A 20,285-nucleotide genomic window follows, 5' to 3' on the forward strand; every position below is an offset into this window, starting at 1 on the left:
CTTGAAGGCCATGGTTAGTGTGGAAGAAGAGGATGAAGAGGAAGAAGAGGAGAGTAACCTCAAAGATACTAAGTATGAATACCATGAGCACATGGCTCTTGCTTCAAGACAATTTTGGAGCAAGAAGAACACAAGGCCCAACTTCAACAAGAACAACTCAAGTGGCTTCAAGGGCAAGCAACGTGTGAGAACATGCTACAATTCTGGCAATGTGAGCCATTTTGTGGCGGAGTGCCCTTACGAGAAGAGGGAAGACAATGGTGGCAAGCTCATCCGAAAAGACAAAGCCAAGTCCTTCCCCAACAAGAACAACTTCACCAAGAAGACTCAAACTAAATGGTTGGTGGCACAAGAAGAATATCATGAGGATGATGATGAAGAAGAAGATAATGAAGCCATGGCCATGGCCTCTGTTGTCATTGCCACAACTCCACGGGTGTCTCTCTTCGACTCACCCAACGAGAACATCACCGCCAGGTGCCTCATGGCTAAAGCCACCAACAAGGTAACCCCAAACATCAAAACCACCATCATTACTAATCCCTCCTTGACGGATTGCATTGATGAAAGTGAGGGATCTAATGAGGAAGTAAATGAATTTGAGTCATTTATGAGTAAGCTCAAGGGTAAATCCAAGAAGCACTTCGTTGCTCTCCTAGAAGAACTTTGTGAAGCCAATGACATGATCGAGGCTCATGAAGAAACCATCTCTAAGATGGAAGGTCATAGTCGGACTATGCCGATGAGATATGGGATCTCTCTAATGCTCTTGAGGAAGAGCGTGTGCATCGTTTGGATCTTGAGGAGTCACACAACGATGACCATGCTAAATTAAATAAAGATCTTGATCATGCTCTTGTTGTATCTCGTGTGCTAAATTCCGAGAAGGCTAAACTTGGGGTTGACCATGCTAGACTCAAGGAGGAGTTTGAGATACTCGACAAGGCTCACAAGGTCTTGAAGGGAGCTCATGCTAGCCTCAAGGAGTCTCATGATCAACTCCAAGTGAAGCTAACCAAGGAGAAAGCCACCTTTCCTCATATGGTATTAATTAATAATGCAAATGCTACTAATCCATGTTGTGAGCATGTGCATCTTGTGGATGAGAATGCCAAGTTGAAAGAACAACTTGAGAGAGGCCTTGTGACGTGCATACAAGGTGAGAAGAACCTCAATGACCTTTTGAGCAATCAAAAGGAAGTTGTGGCCAAAGAGGGATTTGGTTTGCACCCAAGTCCAAGAACAAGAAGAAGAACGACAAGACCAAACGACCTCCCCCTCTCAAGCAAACTTTTTTGAAGGAGGGAGAGGGTGCTACAAAGGAGAAGAAGAACAATGTGGAGGGTGGTGATATCAAAAAGGGCAATTCCACCCCTTCCAACAAAGCCGGCGACTTTAACCCTTCTTATGTGTTGTGTCGTGCTAGTGATGGGCATGTTTATGCTAAATTTGTTGGTTCTCCTTATGAGTACATTGAATGGTCTATTTGGGTTCCTAAGACCCTTGTTACTAACATCAAAGGACCCATTACAAAATGGGTACCTAAAACCAAGCATTGATCTCTTGTAGGTGTTTGCTACTGGTGGGGGGTCATAGTTGCTTGTTAGTGGAGCCACAAATCATATGACCGGCAGCAAGGACTTGGTGGTGGACGTGCACAAGATTCCATCTATGCCCACCAACGTCGAGTGGGGTGATGCCTCATCTTCTAAGGTATCAGGTCTTGGCAAGGTTGTCATTTCTCATGATCTCACGATCGAGAAAGTCATGCTTGTTGAGTCCCTTGCATACAATCTACTTTCCGTTTATCAACTTGCACTCATGGGCTTTGCCACATTCTTTGATATTGATACCGTCGCCCTCTTATGGAGCAAGACTCTTAAAGTAGCCTTTGTTGGGCATGTCGAGAACGGTCTTTATGTGATTAACTTTTTGTAGTGACCCACTAAGACCGCGACATGCCTAATGGCTAAAGTTGATGTGGGGTGGCTTTGGCATCGTTGTTTAGCCCACGTCAATATGAGATCTTTGCAAAGTCTTCTCAAGGGGGACCATGTCTGTGGACTAACAAATGTTAGTTTTGCCAAATATCGTGCTTGTATCGAAGGAAAGCTACATGAGAAGACTCACCCTCCCACGACTATCATCTACTTGAAGAGACCCTTGGAGCTCCTTCACATTGATCTCTTTGGGCCTCCATCCTTCGATAGTCTTGGGGGTAGAAAGTATTGCTTTGTGATTGTGGATGATTATTCAAGATATACTTGGGTATATTTCTTCAAGAGGAAGAGTGATACCCAACAAACCGTCATCGACTTTGCAAATGAAGCTCAACGTCAACATGATGCAAAGATCTTGACAATAAGAAGTGACAACAGCACCGAGTTCAAGAACTACACCTTGGATGAGTTTCTTAGTGACGAGGGGATCAAGCATCAATACTCTGCACCTTACACCCCTCAACAAAATGGTGTCGCGGAGAGGAAGAACCAGAGGTTGATGGATGCGGCAAGGACCATGATGGTGGAGCTTAAGTCTCCTTACAACTTTTGGGCTGAAGCCATCAACACCGCATGTCATGCATCCAATTGGATCTATCTCCGCAAAGGCTTGAACAAGACTCCCTATGAAATACTCACTGGTAACAAGCCCAACCTCAAGTACTTCCGAGTGTTCGGGTGTAAGTGTTTCATTCTCAAGAAAGGTGTTTGTTTGTCTAAATTTGAGGCTAGAGCTCATGAGGGCATATTTGTTGGTTATGCTACAAACTCTCATGCTTACCGTGTCCTCAACAAGTCCACGGGACTCATTGAGGAGACGTGTAACATGGAGTTTGACGAGAATAACAGCTCCCAAGTGGAGCAAAGTGGTACTTATGATGTAGGTTATGAAAATTCCTCCCCAAGCCATAAGAAGAATGGGTGTTGGTCATATCATACCCATTGAGGAACCCCTTGTGGCCGAAGGAGAAGGACAATGCTCCACTCAAGCGGAGCCATCACCGACCCAAGACCCACATTCTTCCGAAGAACAAAGTGAAGTCCTTCAACCACATGAACAAGATCAAGGGCAAGATCAACCTCAAGATGGTGGTGAACCACCAAGTGATGCCCAAGGTCAAGTTCTTCCTTTCGAGCAAGTTCAAGATCAAGAGCAAACTCAAGATCAAGAACAAGCTCAAGACGGCACTCAAGATGATCAAGTTACCCCTCCTCTTTTCACACCCGAGGAGGAATTAGAGCGTCGTGCCGTGAAGATTGCTTCCAGGCTCACAACCAAAGGTTATCTCATGGAGAATGTGGTTGGAAGCCTAAGAAAGGGGGTAAGCACTCGTAGACAATTAGCAAACTATTGTGAACATCACGCGTTTGTTTCTTGTGTCGAACCCCAAAAGGTCTATGAGGCGCTCGAGGATCCGGATTGGCTCAATGCCATGCATGAAGAACTCAACAACTTCGAGCACAACCAAGTGTGGAAATTAGTGCCAAGGCCAACCGGGAATCATAATTTCATTGGAACCAAGTGGATATTCAAGAACAAGCAAGATGCTCATGGAATCATTGTTTGCAACAAGGCTCATTTGGTGGCACAAGGCTACTCCCAAGTCAAGGGTATTGACTACGGTGAAACCTTTGCTCCCGTTGCTCGCCTTGAATCTTTTTGTTTGTTTATTGCTTATGCTTCTCATCATAATTTCAAGTTGCAACAAATGGATGTGAAGAGTGCTTTTCTTAATGGTCCCATTAATGAGTTGGTATATGACAAACAACCCCCGGGGTTCGAGGATCCCTATTTCCCCGATCATGTGTACCAACTCAACAAGGCACTATATGGCCTTAAACAAGCCCCACGTGCTTGGTTTGAGCATCTTACTGAGTTGTTACAAGATCGTGGGTTCGAAATTGGGAAAATCGACCCCAATCTTTTTACTAAGAAGGTCAAAGGGGAGTTGTTTGTGTGCCAACTATATGTTGATGATATTATCTTTGGTTCCCCTAACAAAGCTTTCAATGAGGCATTTGCCGCTCTCATGACCTCAAAGTTCAAGATGTCCATGATGGGAGAGTTGAAGTTCTTTCTCGGGTTCGAAATCAAGCAAAGAAGAGAAGGAACTTTCATCAACCAAGCCAAATACGCTCAAGACATGCTCAAGAGATTCAAGCTAAGTGATGTCAAGCAGGCCTCCACTCCAATGCCCGTCAAATTCTAACTTGACATTGATCCCAATGGTAAAGCGGTGGATCAAAAGGTATATCGCTCCATGATTGGATCCTTGCTTTACCTTTGTGCATCTAGACCGGATATCATGTTGAGTGTGGGAATTTGTGCATAGTTTCAAGCCGCACCTAAGGAAATCCACTTTGTGGCGGTCAAGCGAATCTTTCGATATTTGGCTCATACCCCAAACCTTGGCTTATGGTACCCAAGAGGAGCCAACTTTGATCTTTTGGGCTATACAGATTCAGATTGGGTGGGAGACAAAGTGGATAGGAAGTCCACCTCCGGGAGGTGCCAATTGCTTGGTTACTCCTTGGTGAGTTGGTCTTCCAAGAAGCAAAGTTGTGTATCTCTCTCGTCCACCGAAGCGGAGTATGTGGTTGTCGGTAGTTGTTGTGCTCAACTTCTATGGATGAGGTAAACTTTGAAGCATTATGGTGTCACTTGTGACGAAGTGCCTCTTTGGTGTGACAATGAAAGTGCCATCAAGATCTCTCTCAACCCGGTGCAACACTTCAAGATCAAGCATATTGAGATTCGGTATCACTTCATCCGGGATCACATTAGGTGAGGGGAGATCAAGCTCAAGTATGTCAACACTCATGATAACCTTGCAGATATTTTCACGAATCCCTTGGATGAAGCAAGATTTCGCGAGTTAAGGCATGAGCTAAATATCATTGATTCAAGCAATGTGGTTTGAACTCTTGCACACCCCACCACACTCTTCATGATGTCTTGTTTAGGTGTAGGCATGGACATAGGGGGAGTGTTGTTCTCTCAATGAACTCTCCTTCCCCCCGTTATGCATAAATTGATCAAGTCTTTCACATTCGCCATTTTTTATGGTACTTGTGCTTCAAAGACGAGTTTTGGTCATGGGCCCAAGGATAATTCTTCGCGGTGCCATACCATTTGCTCAAACATAGGTGGTCTCGACCACCGCCCTTTCTTCTCGAGAGTTTGTCTGTATGTTGTTTCTTGCTGCTTGTGCTTCTCTCTTTTGAGTGGTTGTGCTTTGGTGTGGTCGTGTTTGGGTTTGTCTTGGCTTGTCTTGTGTGTTATGTGGTCTTTCTGTTTTTCGCTAGTCGTGCGTAAGCCATCCTTTCCCCCTTGTTCCTGCTTTGGGGCGCATGAGCGGCACTACCGCTGTTGCAGAGCGGTACTACCGCTTATAAGCGGTACTACCATCCTGCCGACACGGTACTACCAGGTACAGCTAGGCATGTGTGCTTCAGATCTGCACCAAAGCCTTGCGCGGTACTACGTTTAGGGCTGGCGTGTGGGGTATGTATCAGGCAGGGGGAGTTTCCACTCCCCCATACCCGTTCAGTTTGCCCCATCTCCTCGTCCTCTCCTCTCTCAGGCGACTCCCCAAGCACCGGAGGTCCGCCACCGGGCCGCCGGATCCAGGCCGTCTCCCTCGGTTCCATCCGGTGGGATCCTTCCCCACCCTCTCCTCTTGCCTTGGATGTCGATATTGCCCCCGTTCTTCTCTCCCTTGATTCTCCTTCTTGAATCTAGGTTTTGGGTTATATTCGTTGCATCCCTCAATTTATTTGTTGAATTGAGTCTTAGCAAGGACTTGGGAGACTGCTAGACTAGGTTGTTTGATGATTAAGTGTAAGAAATATGGAATTTTGCATCTACGATAGTACTGGATCTTGCCGCGGTAGGTGTCAGCCCACTGACAGCCGCTCCGGCGGTACTACCGCTCTGGTGCGCGGTACTGCTGCCCCGAGATGCCAATGCCCATGTTTCTCTACCTAATTTTCATCTTTGGTGTTTGTCTTTCCTTGGCTTATGCTCTCTTGCTCTTGTGGTTCTTGTGTGTGTGTGTGTGTGTCTTCAGGTGCTAGTAGCTCCGGGCATCAGGCTCGCCACGAGAATCTAGACCGTACAACAGGTTCCAAGCATTATCGCTCTTCGGACGCACCAGAGCTACTGTTGCTGCGGGTGGCTCATCTGAGCCGCCAAAACTCAAGGCCAAGGTCCCAACGTCGAAGACCTCCGTTGGGTGCAAGCGTGCAAATCAGATGTATGCAATGGAGTTTTGTACCAAGAGGAAGCACAATCCCTACCATGTGGACTAGGAGCCTGCTCTTCAGAGGCGTCCTTTCTGGAATAGGTTTCAGCAGTCCATCTATCATGATGTCTTGAAGCAAAAGAAGAACTTTTTTGTGAAGGTCAAGTCTGTCAATCTCTCGCACATGGAGAAGGACCTATCATACTTTGGGAATGCTCTGCAGAGGTGTGAGGAGTTAGACATCAAGAGGATTTACTTTCAACAAAGACTTTGATGCCGAGCTCGTGGTCCAGTTCTTTTCCACCATTAATTTTGGGCATGATTAGGCCCGTATTCTGTCTTGGATGACCAATGGTCATCTTCTGTCCGCACCATGGAAGGACTTCATGGTCATCTTATCATACAATGATGAGGGTGCCCATATCCCACTTGGGTTTTGCCCTCATAAGGAGATTGCTGCTACTCATAAGGAGAAGCTTTGGCCCTATTCTACTAAGAAAGTGTCTGAGACTGGGAAGGTTTCTTATGAGCTCTGGCCCTTTCTAGACATCATGCATCGGATCTTCTGGAACACCTTGTTTCCTTGGATTGGCAACTTGGATCAGGTGCACTCTTACCTTGTTGACATGCTTCTATTCTGTCAAGAAGAGCAGGGTTCTCAATAGGTGCTGGATGTGTCACATGTGATGTGGTCTGAACTTCACTCTGTTGTCATGGAGCGCAAGTGCATCATTTATGGACCCTATCTTATGTAGCTTATCAAGGACACTTGGGCAGCCAAGTTTCCAGATGGGAGCTTGTCACAGACAATATGGTGTCTCATGATACTATCGAGCTGCGTCAGAAGGAGAAGTGGAGTTCGTCTACTCCGGCACCTCTAGTGCAGGAGACTGTCTTATCTGATGCAGATGATGAGGATGATGATGATTCGGAGTATGTGCCCCCATCTGAGGAGCCCTCTTGGGCGAAGAAACTCAAGGAGAAGATGAAGCGTTTGTTCTGCTTTCAGGCCAAGGGCCAGTACAAGGCTCACAAGGAGGCCAAGATGGCTCGCCGTCGTGACAAGGCCATTATGAGATAGGTTGGCCTTGAGGTTTCAGATGGCTCTGAGGAGCGGATCACTGATGAGGAGTCTTGGATCAGAGTGCACTGCCCGTGGTCTGACTCTGAGGAGGACACCGGAGTTCACGTTTCTCCCCGTGCTGCAGAGGTCTCTGAGGAGGAGGAGGAGGAGCATGAATGGTGATGCCATGGAGATCTACTACCATCATGTGTCGTGTCGTCCCTTTCCCTTTGGTGTCTTGCTGCCAAAGGGGAAGAGTTAGGGATTTGCTTTGGGTATTGTGTTTGTGTGTTCGTGTTTGTTCGTGTCTTGTGTCTCATGTTCGTCATTTTCGTTCGCTTTCTTTCGGCTGTGAGTGAGACCATATGGTGTAAGACATATGTGAACTACCCTATCTTATCTCTTTAGTGTCAAGTACTCTGTTATCATGTGAGATGCTTCTTTACCGGCACTTATATTATTGCTCTCATGCTTGTCCTTGCTTAGATGTACTTGTTGTTATTCTTATATGCAAGGATGTTGCCTGTCTACAAAATATAGGGGGATTTTGATCCTAAAGATGTGCACATAGCCTTTCATGCTAATTTCCTTGGTGCACACCTCTAGGGGGAGCCTGTCTATATTTTGTTGGGAGAGGGTTTGCTTAATTTCCAGTTACTATTATGTGCAAATCCCGTGTTGTCATCAATCCACCAAAAAGGGGGAGATTGTTAGGGCATTATTTTCCCCGGTTGTTTTGGTGATTGATGACAATACGTTTGCGGACTAATCGTGTGCATTAAGCTTTTCAGGTTATCTAATATAAGAGCACTATGCGATTGTTACCCCTCGAGGACTTCACTTTAGACGGGTTATTTTCCTTTGTTTCTTTTCGGTGGAATTGAGTCGTAGGGATAACCGTACTATCAAGAGGGGATCCGTTTCGGAAGAGTATGGGTGGAATCATCACGTTCACATTCTCCTTGCACCCTCGCCTTCTTCCTGCTTCTTGGAGTTTTTGTGATGTGCAAAACAAGGGGTGCTTTGTGCTAAGCGGTAGTACCACGGCCAGGGCGGTAGTACCGCCTATCGGCGGCAGTACTGCTTGTTAGTGCCGCTGGTACTACCGCCCCTGCTGTGGTCTCGATTTGTCGTGTCGGGTTTCCGTAAAGGACCATGCAGGGGAGCGGTAGTAGGGACGGCAGTAGGGCGCGGTAGTACTGCTTATCAGCGGTAGTACCGCTCCTATGTCCGCTCCAACTGCCGCTCAGCTCGCTGCCCTCCCCTATTTTCCAGCAGATGTAGGAAGCGGCAGTACCGCCTATCGGCGGTAGTACCGCCCTCAGGGCAGTATTACCGCCCTAGTGCGTGTACTTCTTCTCCCTCAGCCCTGGTTGCCCTATGCCTACTTTCCATAGCGGTAGTATCGCTATGGCAGCGGTACTACCGCTCCAGGAATGGTAGTACCGCCCAGATGCGGGCTGCGGGCTGCATAACGGTTGGATGTGTCCCCCCCCCCACTATATAAAGGGGTCTTCTTCTCCAAGAAGACTCACCTCTTCCATCCCCAAACTCCATTTTTGCTCCAAGCTTCATTTTTGCCTGATCTCTCTCCCTAGCCAATCAAACTTGTTGATTTTCTAGGGGTTGGTTGAGAAGGCCCCGATCTACACTTCCACCAAGAGAAATTTGATTCCCCCCACTAATACCTTGCGAATCTTGTTACTCTTGGGTGTTTGAGCACCCTAGACGGTTGAGTTCACCACGGAGCCATATTCCATTGTGGTAAAGCTTCATGGTGTTGTTGGGAGCCTCCAATTAAGTTGTGGAGATTGCCCCAACCTTGTTTGTAAAGGTTCGGTCGCCGCCTCCAAGGGCACCAATAGTGGAATCACGGCATCTCGCATTGTGTGAGGGCGTGAGGAGAATACGGTGGCCCTAGTGGCTTCTTGGGGAGCATTGTGCCTCCACACCGCTCCAACGGAGACGTACTTCCCCTCAAAGGGAAGGAACTTCGGTAACACATCCTCGTCTTCACCGGCTCCACTCTTGGTTATCTCGTACCTTTACTTGTGCAAGCTTATATTGTGTTGCATCTCTTGCTTGCTTGTGTGCTTGTTGTTGTTGCATCATATAGGTTTCTCACCTAGTTGCATATCTAGACAACCTACTTTGATGCAAAGTTTAAATTGGTAAAGAAAAGCTAAAATTTGTTAGTTGCCTATTCACCCCCCCCCCCCACCTCTAGTCAACTATATCGATCCTTTCATTGGGGCACCTGGAGAATCCAGTGTTTGTCCGTTAGGGAAATACGGAGTACTCATGTGATTTTTCCTCGGTTCGCCACGCAGGCTCAAAGGGATCATATGATATTTCATGCCTAGAAACTTCCGTGTGCAGCCACAAGCCATTATGGGCTCTGCCATAGCTGAGTAAGTTGTATGAGCTCTCAAAGAGGTGGACTAGCATATGTATGGGAAAGTAGGTGTACCGGTTTGCCCGGAGTAGAGAGTTAATGCTTTAGAAAGACTATGTCTCGATCTTCTGATCATGGATGCGGTCGAGTCTTGTGGGGAAAAGTGCTTCTTGAATTTTTTTCCTTGAGCTTACTCATAAAATACTCAAATTCATTTACTTCCTCATTAGACCCCTCACTTTCATCAATGCAATCCGTCAAGGAGGGATTAGTAATGATGGTGGTTTTGATGTTGGGGGTTACCTTGTTGGTGGCTTTAGCCATGAGGCACCTGGCGGTGATGTTCTCGTTGGGTGAGTCGAAGAGAGACACCCGTGGAGTTGTGGCAATGGCAACGGAGGCCATGGCCATGGCTTCACTATCTTCATCATCATCATCATCCTCATGATATTCTTCTTGTGCCACCAACCCTTTAGTTTGAGTCTTCTTGGTGAAGTTGTTCTTGTTGGGGAAGGACTTGGCTTTGTCTTTTCGGATGAGCTTGCCACCATTGTCTTTCCTCTTCTCGTAAGGGCACTCCGCCACAAAATGGCTCACATTGCCACAATTGTAGCATGTTTAGCCGTGTCCCCGGTTATGGACATCTTGAGTATCTAGAATTGGATATGATTGTTGATCTTATCACTCTTTAATTAATTTGAATTAGGTTTAATGATGATACTTGTTTAATTGGGATTTGAGTTGGAGGAACCTTCTCAAATATTGGTACAACTTGGGAGTAGTTTAAATAAATTTATTCCTTTGATGTAGGGAAAAACTAGCTTTATGCAAAAACATAAACTTAGAGCCTCCACGAGCCAAATATTGCATATAGATATAGTTCTTGCATTCATTGCTTTACAGTGTAACTCTGCCAGCATATTCAATGTGCTGACCTACATGGCTGCAATGTCTCATGTTGCAGACTTCTCAGACGACGAATAAGGTGCGATAGGTCGTTGTCCTACACTCAGCTATGCCATTGGAATTGATGGACTCATTTACCTTCGAAGCTTCCGCGGTTATTTAGTTTAGATGGCCTTCAGTCATGATATTTTTGTGTAATCATACTCTTTACGAGGACTCGATGTAATAAGTGTGTGACTGAACTCTGTTATAATTCCTCGAGTACTGTGTGTGTCAGCATTATCGATCTAGGGATGACACTTAAGCAGAGAGACTTCGGTCCATTGGGATCGTGGTCGCTACAAATGTTGTTGAAAAGTAATCGGATATATTTGGTACATTTTTCTTATGTTTGATACTGAAAAGTTCCAACATATTTTTACAGCCACACTAATGAAGTATCAACTCGAATGAATATGAAAATACTAATCAAATAGAAGAATTTATAAACACTAATGATGTATGATACCAAGTGTGCCATAAGTATTGTAGCATATTAATCCTATTAATGTGTGTGTGTGTGTGTGTGTGTGTGTGTGTGTGAGGGCGCACTTTAGTTTCTTACATAAAATCATTTTTGATTCATAAAATATTTTCAATGATAAAAATAAAAAATATATAGACCCACACCCATTGGCCGTGACATTTCCATTCATGTTGCCCAACAAATGGATAATTTTGTGAATTTAACAAGCAAACTAGAAAGAAGAGAGCAATGATCTTTGATTAACTTTATTTTCTCACGAAATGGTAGAAGAGGCTTTATTCATATTCTTCAACAACAAAAAATCCTGATAAACATGCCCATGAAGGCGCCAAACACGATAGACAATATTCCACATACATTGTACGAATTAATTTATAACAATATCCAACGATGAAAGGTAGGGCGCTCGATCAATTTGATAGAGAAGTTTCATGGGTGGTGCAAGCTAATTGATTGGTCGTGACCAACCAATAAGGGACCATTAGTTTAGTGCACGGTTGCGTCTCTCTGACACATCAGCAAGCAGATTGTGGTTAATCTTGATAAAGTTCCCAACAAGGTAAAAGATCTCGTTTTCAGTGTTCTCCTCTGGGATGTCGACCACAAATGACTCAATTACCAGTGCTCCCGGATGACCACCAATGACCTCATGGTGGACCGTCAAAATAGATGAATAGTTCTAGATAAATAAAAATAAGACCAAATTTTAGTATGCCTAGAAAAATAATCTCATAATAATTAACCTCAAGTGTGATCCAACTACTAATATGTGATTGATACTTCATAAGATATCCGTCAAAATAGATGAATAGTTCTAGATAAATAAAAATAAGACATAATTTTAGTATGCCTAGAAAAATAATCTCGTAATAATTAACCTCAAGTGTGATCCAACTACTAATATGTGATTGATACTTCATAATATATAAGTGTCCAAATATATATATATATTAAAGTGCATTACCATTATTATATATGTATATATATGTGGTCTGAGTAGGTTTGGGTGTGGAAGTGTTATATGATCTACTAACTTAGCTAGCTTTTGTTACTAACCATTAATCTGAATGTTCTAAAGCAATGTTTTTCTAAAAGTTTCCATGTATAAAATCTAAAGACAACAAATGAAAATTATCGATGTAACAATATTTTACGGAACATTATTGTAAACATACACTAGTAAAACAAACTAATTGGATTTGTATATCATTGACTTCTAATGAGAAATGATATTATTTCCTTGATTGAGATGTATTGGATGCTAACTTACAAAGAATGTGTGTTTATCTATAGGGTTTAATTATGAATATTTATAAATATATTTGTACATTTGGTATCATTTTTACTGTTATATGGAATATTTCGTATTAAGTACATCAGTTATACATTTCTCACCACATGGAGTGGAGCTAGCTAGTCTCTCATTTATAACTTTCAATGATACAATTTGGTATATTGTACCAAGAACTTTCTAAATATATGGTCATGCATGAGTTGGAAGTTCAGGGCTTGGTTTAATTTTAATTATTCTATGGGTTTGTGCTCACTTGTGTTAGGCATTTTTTGTGTCTAGATTAATTAATTATTTCCAAGAAATTTTTGTCAAAACAATGCCCAATTATTAGGTTTAAATATCTTTCATTCTACTATAACATGTGATTTAAAACTACAATAACAACAGGTATTGATAAATCTCTCTTTGTTTTGCAGTCTCGTCGTCTTGCATCTTAGCATCTGAATATTAGTAAGTTTGTGGGGTCCAGGTTGTCAAAAAAATTGACAGGTGACGATACATACTACTCAGTAGATCAGCCACTGTATAATAGAATGTAAAAATTAAACAAACATTGGAGGCTCAAAACGTAATTACATACCTTTAGCGGATGATCACCATCAATAAACTTGACACTGAGGATGTGCTCATTATCATCGAGCAGCTCCAACCTCTCGGTGCTCCATGTACCAGGCAACCCACTTTTGATAGTGACCTCTCTAACACATCCTGGCTCAATGTTCCCTTGCATCACACACTTCTCCACAAAAGGCTTGAAAACTTGTGGCTCGTCAAACCTCCTCACAAGTGACCAAACCTAACATGTAGTGAACAACAAAAGGACATGAATTAATTGAATCGATATTAGTAAGCACCATATTATGTATGATTTGACACAATGTGTACAATTAAGGTATTATGTTAAATGTTATTTCATATGCATTAGCAACACAATCATACACATAAAATGTTGCATGTTCTCATCACTTCTCAAGCACTTTACTGTGATAAATGTGAAACTAAAATATAATATTTTATTGAATATTACTAACAGGTTAAAACATTTATTTTGCTAAACTCCTATGTATTTTAGATTGTTTTTTTAGACTAAAAGGTAACCGTTGTTACATGAGAGAACTATGTTAATAAGAGTAGATGTTATATACTGAAAAATAATGGCTCTATTGTTGATATTTTATCAAGTCAAGACAATTACTCCCTCTGTCCCGTAATGTAGTGTCAAAAAACGTCTTACATTATGGGACGGAGTGAGTATATGATAAAAAAATCATGTGAGAAGTTGCCAATCCAAAAGGGAGTGCAACGTCATTTTGCTACGATAATAATTATGGTCACACTAGTTTATTGCTAAACCTCACTAATTATAAATAATATGCATTACGATGTAAATAAGACTATTAAATTACAAGTATTGTGAATGGATGCCGCAAATGTGTACTAATCAAAACAAACGGGGAAATTGTCTTAAAAGCTTCATACAATTTTAGTTTATGTAACCATAGTAGTAGAGATTATTATCAATTTATTTGTCAAATGAGCCATGGGTTCATGTCATCATGGTAAAAGTTGCAATAATATGCATCTACTCTGAATATGTAAAGCGTTAATGCAATTTAGAGGCTAGTATACAAAAGTTCATTGCCATTTGAAAATTTGTATTCCTTGTTTGTTCAAGCTATCACGAGCTCAAAATTATACAAAATAAATGTGGGCCAATCACCAAGAGGTAATATTCTCAAACTGTCCAAAAATTCACTCAACTAACAACCAAACCACACAAAAAGTATTTTCAAACCCACACAAAATGTTTTCTGAAACCCCACTCCGCAATCAAAACAAAGAACGCCTAAAAATGAATGGGCACATGTGGCTAGGAGAGAAACTATACACCGTGACATTGGTGGAAATAAAACTCAGAACCCGGGAGCTCGATGAGTGCTTGAGAACTCGGATGGAGCTAGAGTGTTTCCTTGTTGTGTGGGTGGCACGAATGTTCCCTTATTCCATGGTGTGCATCCTCATTGGTTTGACACCATATTGTTCTAACAATAACTAGCTTTTTGTGAATAAAAGTAACTAGCTTTGTACAACTATTGGCTTGGTAGCAAGAGCATTACCTATTATGTGGGTGGCTATTGGTGTTTTCTTACTCCAACATGTATGGGAGGTAAACCTGGGCAAACGTCGGGCCGGGCCAGGTTTCGGGCCGGGCTTGTAAAAGCCCGACCTTCATTTCTCAAGCCCGAGCCCGGCCCGAAGCCCAAAATACTCCCTGATTTCAAGCCCGAGCCCGGCCCGAAATCAAGCCTGAAGCCCGACCCGAACGCTGTTTTTTAGTACGTGTACGTGCAAGCCCGGCCCGAAAAATAGAAAAAGAGAAGCCCGAGCCCGGCCCGAACTACCTTTCGGGCTGCAAAACAAAGCCCAAGCCTGGCCCGAGTGTCAAGCCCGGCCCGGCCCGGCCCTGGTTTTTCGGGCCGGGCTCGGGACGGGTCGTTGGGCCGGGCTACCCATGCCCGGGTTTAATGGGAGGGGTTGTCACTTTACGACAACCATTTTTTGGTATATTTTTTCCATAGAGACAATATTATGGTAACTTGAGTGTTCCCTTAGAGAATGTACAATGGTTGATAATGTGCTCTGCTTTTATATAGTACACTCAGTTAGAGAAGCCAAACAAGCATATTATATGATAGATAATACATCTCGTAGAATGTAGGCAAGTATCTTACCTTATTAAGAGGTGATTTTTGAGCTAACAGAAACATCTCTTTTTTGTTTCTCTCTCTTCCACCTCACCAATTATCCTTTGAGTCGTTGCTAAGATAGCATAATTGTACATGCCCTTACTCCATCGGTGGCTATAGAGTTTCCTTATTTCATGGCATGTTCATGCCACCACTAGTTCATGGTGGCTCCTTTCTAGCAATAATTATTTTTGTATCATTGTTGTCTTGTTGCTAGAGTGTTTCATTATTTAGTGAAGTGTGTGATGTCTACATTAGTCCGTCGCACCTTTTCTCTACCAATATGTTTATTTCTGTATAAGCTAGAGTGTCCGTGGGTGGCTAAAGTTTGTATATTGTGTTGTGTACCAGTTGGTAAGCCTTCGTCAATTTGTTGTGAGGTTGTTTTCTGCATGCACATATTATCTGGCTGCCTAGGGTATTTCCTTATTTTATGGTATGTAATGTTTTTTATTATCTATCATATACCATAGCACTATCAATTTTCCACATACGCTACTACTCACTCTGGTTGTGCAACATATCAACCCTCTTAGCTAAGGATGAGACGCTGAAATTGTAAACCAAAACAGAAACCCTAAAAAATGAAATTAATTCATTCCTTTTTGGGGGGTGCCTAAATCACATGTGGAAAATCAAAAAAAAAATCAGAGTAACTTCATTCCATGGTCCAGGTTTTTAATGTCATGGTATGTGCCACGCCACCGTCAGTTTGCCGCTACCCTTTTCTGCAATAACTATTTTTCTACTACTATTGTCTTGTTGCTATAGTGTTTCATTATTGAGTGGTGTATGATGTGCTTGCGTTGGTTTGTCACACTTATTCTCTACCAATACTTTTGTTGTCTAAGCTAGAGCATTTCCTTACTACATGAGTGACTAAAGAATTTTCTTATCTTGTGGCACATGCCAGTTGGCAAGACATCGTCAATTTGTCGTAATATTCTTTGTGTGCATCTATTTATCTTGGTAGCGTTCCTTTATTGTGTTGTGTGTAACGTTCCTGATTATGGTGTGTATACCACAACACTGCACTCCAACTCATCCCCTTGATCATGCATGATTTCGGCCCTCTTAGCTATGGATGAGCATAAAAACTCTAAACCAAACCCAATAAAAGGTTAGTTCATTTTTATTTTGGTGCCTAAATCGTGTGTGAACAATGAAAATGATCCGGGTTAATGAAATGGACCAAATACATCCCAATTTCCAACCCTTGCCATATACCCTATAATTAAGCAACAAATAAAACCTACATAATTGACCACATGTGCCACGCGAGCCCCCACCACATCCTTGTCTGGCATGAAGCGGTAGACAATGTGTTGGTTGTTGGCAAACTCGTCAGACGTTTGCCACTTTGCCTACTCCTAAAGGCCTACCGTGTACAAGTTTATCATCCTTGCTAACCCCTCCCCCCACCCCCACAGTCGTGGCCCGCATTTGTCCAACACCATGGCGATCTTGACCTAAGTTGTTGACCTCATCTCCCTTCCCATGGAGCATGGTAGTCGACCTTCCATTGCATGATGTGCACCATATGCATCTTCATCCCCACGAGAATCCCCCATGACCTTTGTTTTCTTCTTTCTTAAATCTAATGGTTCACTCCATCTAGAGGGGACAACGGAATAGATCACTCCAACTAAAAAATAATCAGTCACTTTTGTCTAACTTAGGGATCGACTAAATCATCGATTCCTAAAATTTCTGAGTTAATTAGGTCAACACTCTTAGAAAATAAAATTATGTACAAACAGGAAATTTGAATGGAGAAAATAAAACAAAAATGACCACAAACCCCTACTCGCCCTATACAGGTCACATGATTGGACTCAAAGTGCATCTGCATGTGGATTAATATATTTCTTAGACTTCAATGCAAATCAAATCAAAATCACAAACAGGTAACTATACCAATAACTTTTTGGTGACAAATTTGGTTTTAGATGGCATACAACGCATCAAGAACGGTGCATAAATAAAGAGGTAGGCATGTGTTTCTTCCGGTTTGGAGGGGCGCCTTGATGTGCTTGGCGATGAAGGAGGTGCACTGGTTGGCGCCTGGCTCGTGCTGGTGGAACTGTCGCACGTACTCCATCTCCTCCGGGCGGAGCACAGTGTGCTCGTCCCATGGCCTCCAGATCTCGTCTGCGCCCACACCGCTGCTTCCTCCATCCATCTTCACTCTCGCTCCTGCGTACACTACTCTTGACTAGGGGGTTGAAGATGGGCTAGAAACTGTGCCCTTATAACAAGGAGGTGGTGTGTTGCCGTGTAAATGCTTGATGTCCGCTACTACTACTTTTTTTAGGCGAGTCCTTTATATTTGTTTTTCTAGACATTGTTTGCTTTTAGATTACTCACCACATATGCCATGTGGTCACGAGTCCGTTACTGCTACCAAATATCAGTAGCGACGCACTCGTGAAGGTTTGCCTTTTAATTGTGTGTAAGCAAGCCCTGATTATCTTCTTTTTTTCTTTTAAGACAAAAGAGACTGGTTAGCTCTTTTTAGGCAATCTCCTAAAGCTTTATTAAGTTTTTTTTAGGGATTAAAGCTTTATTAAGTCCTCAGATGTTTTACAGAGACGGAAAGAAATTTTACGTGTTTGTCTAACCAAGCATGACGACAGTCAACCCCAAGGCAAAAGAGGTTGATTAGCTAATGTGCTTTCTCAGCCCACCATCCTGGGCCACGAGAAAGGCCATGGCAGCCTGATGCGGTGAGGAAAACGAAGCCGGGGTGAGGCATCCTCCTTAACCGGCATGCTTGCTTTCAAGCCAAACCCTATTTGGTGCCTGCTGCGCCCGATATAGCGTTAATGGTACAGGGCGCACGCCCCCTTGTCCACGCTGGGCCGGCCGAACAGCGATCGCTTGGTTCAACCTTCGCTAAACCTAACCAACCGGCCACCTATGCTTCACGCGTTTAGTTACAGGTGTTTCCTTCTTTTCTTCTTTCCTTTTTTAGTGGAATGGTTTTGTTATTTTTTTTATTCATTTCCATTTTACCTTTTTAAGCTTTTTTTATAATACATGAATTTTCGTTTCAAATTTGCGAACTGTATTCTAATTTGATGAACTTTGTTTTCAAACTCAATGAACTTTTTTCAATTCGGTGAACTTTTCTAACATCCAATGAACTTTTTTTCAAACCCGATGAACTTTTTCAAATTCGATGAACTTTTATCAATGATGAATTTATTTTTGAAATTTGATGAACTTTTTTTCAAACGCGATGAACTTTTGTCCATATTCGATGAACTTTTTCCATATTCGACGATCTTTTTTTTAATTCCATGAACATTTTTTCAAATTTGATGAAGTTTTTTCAAAGTTCAACGAACGGTTTTTCGAATTCGATGAACTTTTTTCCATTTTTGATGAACTTTTTTGAAATTTGATGAACTCATTTTCAAATTCAATGATTTTTTTCCAAATTCGATGAACTTTTTGTATAATTCGATGAACTGTTTTCGAAATCGATGAACTTTTTCCTAACAACAAGAATACATACTGCAGCCAACTGGTTGTTTTTTTTTCTAAGAAAAATGAGTATGTACTGTAGCGATTTAGCGATAAAAAAACAATCAAGCGGGAGCGAGCTAGCAATTGAGTGAGCGAAGGCGCCAGCGAGCAAGCTGGCGAGGCGCGCTGGGCTCCGGCCCATGATTTGACCTGCGGGCGCCACTATCGCGTGTTGGCGCTGAAGGCGCTCGTGAGGAGCTCTCCAGGGATCCTATACGGTTTTTCGAATTCGATGAACTTTTTTCCATTTTTGATGAACTTTTTTGAAATTTGATGAACTCATTTTCAAATTCAATGATTTTTTTCCAAATTCGATGAACTTTTTGTATAATTCGATGAACTGTTTTCGAAATCGATGAACTTTTTCCTAACAACAAGAATACATACTGCAGCCAACTGGTTGTTTTTTTTTCTAAGAAAAATGAGTATGTACTGTAGCGATTTAGCGATAAAAAAACAATCAAGCGGGAGCGAGCTAGCAATTGAGTGAGCGAAGGCGCCAGCGAGCAAGCTGGCGAGGCGCGCTGGGCTCCGGCCCATGATTTGACCTGCGGGCGCCACTATCGCGTGTTGGCGCTGAAGGCGCTCGTGAGGAGCTCTCCAGGGATCCTATACGGCGCGTACCGCGCCCGCCAACGCCGTGGCGCGTACCCCCCCCCCCCCCCATGTTGTTTCTATGGGTCGGTCCATTTCATGGTTCTAGAACCTTCCCTGAACCGGGTTTTTATGTTTTTCTTTTTTCGTTTTTGCTTTTCGTTTTTTTCTTTACTTTTATGTTTTCATTTTTATTCTTGTTTTTCGATTTTCGAAAATCTATTAATTCGCAATTTGTTTCTAAAATCATTTTTTTTGAATGATGAACATTTTTTCCAAAATCATGATTTATTTTTACTAAATCGTTACTCTTAAATCATGAACATTTTTTTTTGAAACTGAACATTTTTCCAAAACTCACGAACATTTTTTTTAAATCATGAACAATTTTTTTAGAAATTTGTGAACATTCTCTTAAGTCATGAACATGTTTTTCAAATCATGAACATTTTTTGAAATAATGAACATTTTAAAATTAAAGACTACTTTTTCAAAATCATGAACATTTTTTTCAAATTCGCGAACATTTTTTTGAATCGTGAACATTTTTTCCAAATTCGTGAACATTTTTTTAAATCGTGAACATTATTCGAATTAGCAAACATTTGTTTGAACTTTTTAAATTATGAACATTTTTTTACAAATTAGTGAACAGTTTTTGTATTTCAGAGCATTTTTCTGTAATCATGATTTACTTATTTTGTGAATATTTTTTTGTAATCATGAACATTGTTTTAAATTCATGAACATTTTTTTAATTTGTGAAGATTTTTTGCCAAATTCATGAACAATTTTTGAATTACCAAGCATCTTTTTGGAAATCACGAGTTTTTTGAAATCATGATTGTTTTATTCAAAATTAGCAACTTTTCTGAAATTTAGGATCTTTTGATGTCCCTATAGGCGCTCCCGGAGCTCTCTGCTTTCAGCGCGTATTGCAGTGCGGTGTGTTTGTATCGCTTCTTAGAAAATCCCTTAGAAAATC

At 42.2% G+C, this 20,285-nt stretch overlaps 1 protein-coding gene across 1 annotated transcript; it reads right to left on the bottom strand.

Moving 5' to 3' along the window:
* Nucleotides 1-11,615: 11,615 nt before the first annotated feature.
* LOC123161421 (abscisic acid receptor PYL3-like) lies at nucleotides 11,616-17,385 on the bottom strand. Its single transcript, XM_044579256.1, has 3 exons — nucleotides 17,185-17,385; nucleotides 13,009-13,225; nucleotides 11,616-11,813 (listed from the first exon to the last, which is right to left on the bottom strand). The coding sequence occupies exons 1-3, from the start codon at nucleotides 17,355-17,357 to the stop codon at nucleotides 11,616-11,618; spliced, it is 588 nt and encodes a 195-aa protein (XP_044435191.1). The 5' UTR covers nucleotides 17,358-17,385.
* Nucleotides 17,386-20,285: the final 2,900 nt, after the last annotated feature.

Source organism: Triticum aestivum, chromosome 7B, assembly GCF_018294505.1.
Source record: "Triticum aestivum cultivar Chinese Spring chromosome 7B, IWGSC CS RefSeq v2.1, whole genome shotgun sequence".
NCBI lineage: Eukaryota > Viridiplantae > Streptophyta > Magnoliopsida > Poales > Poaceae > Triticum > Triticum aestivum.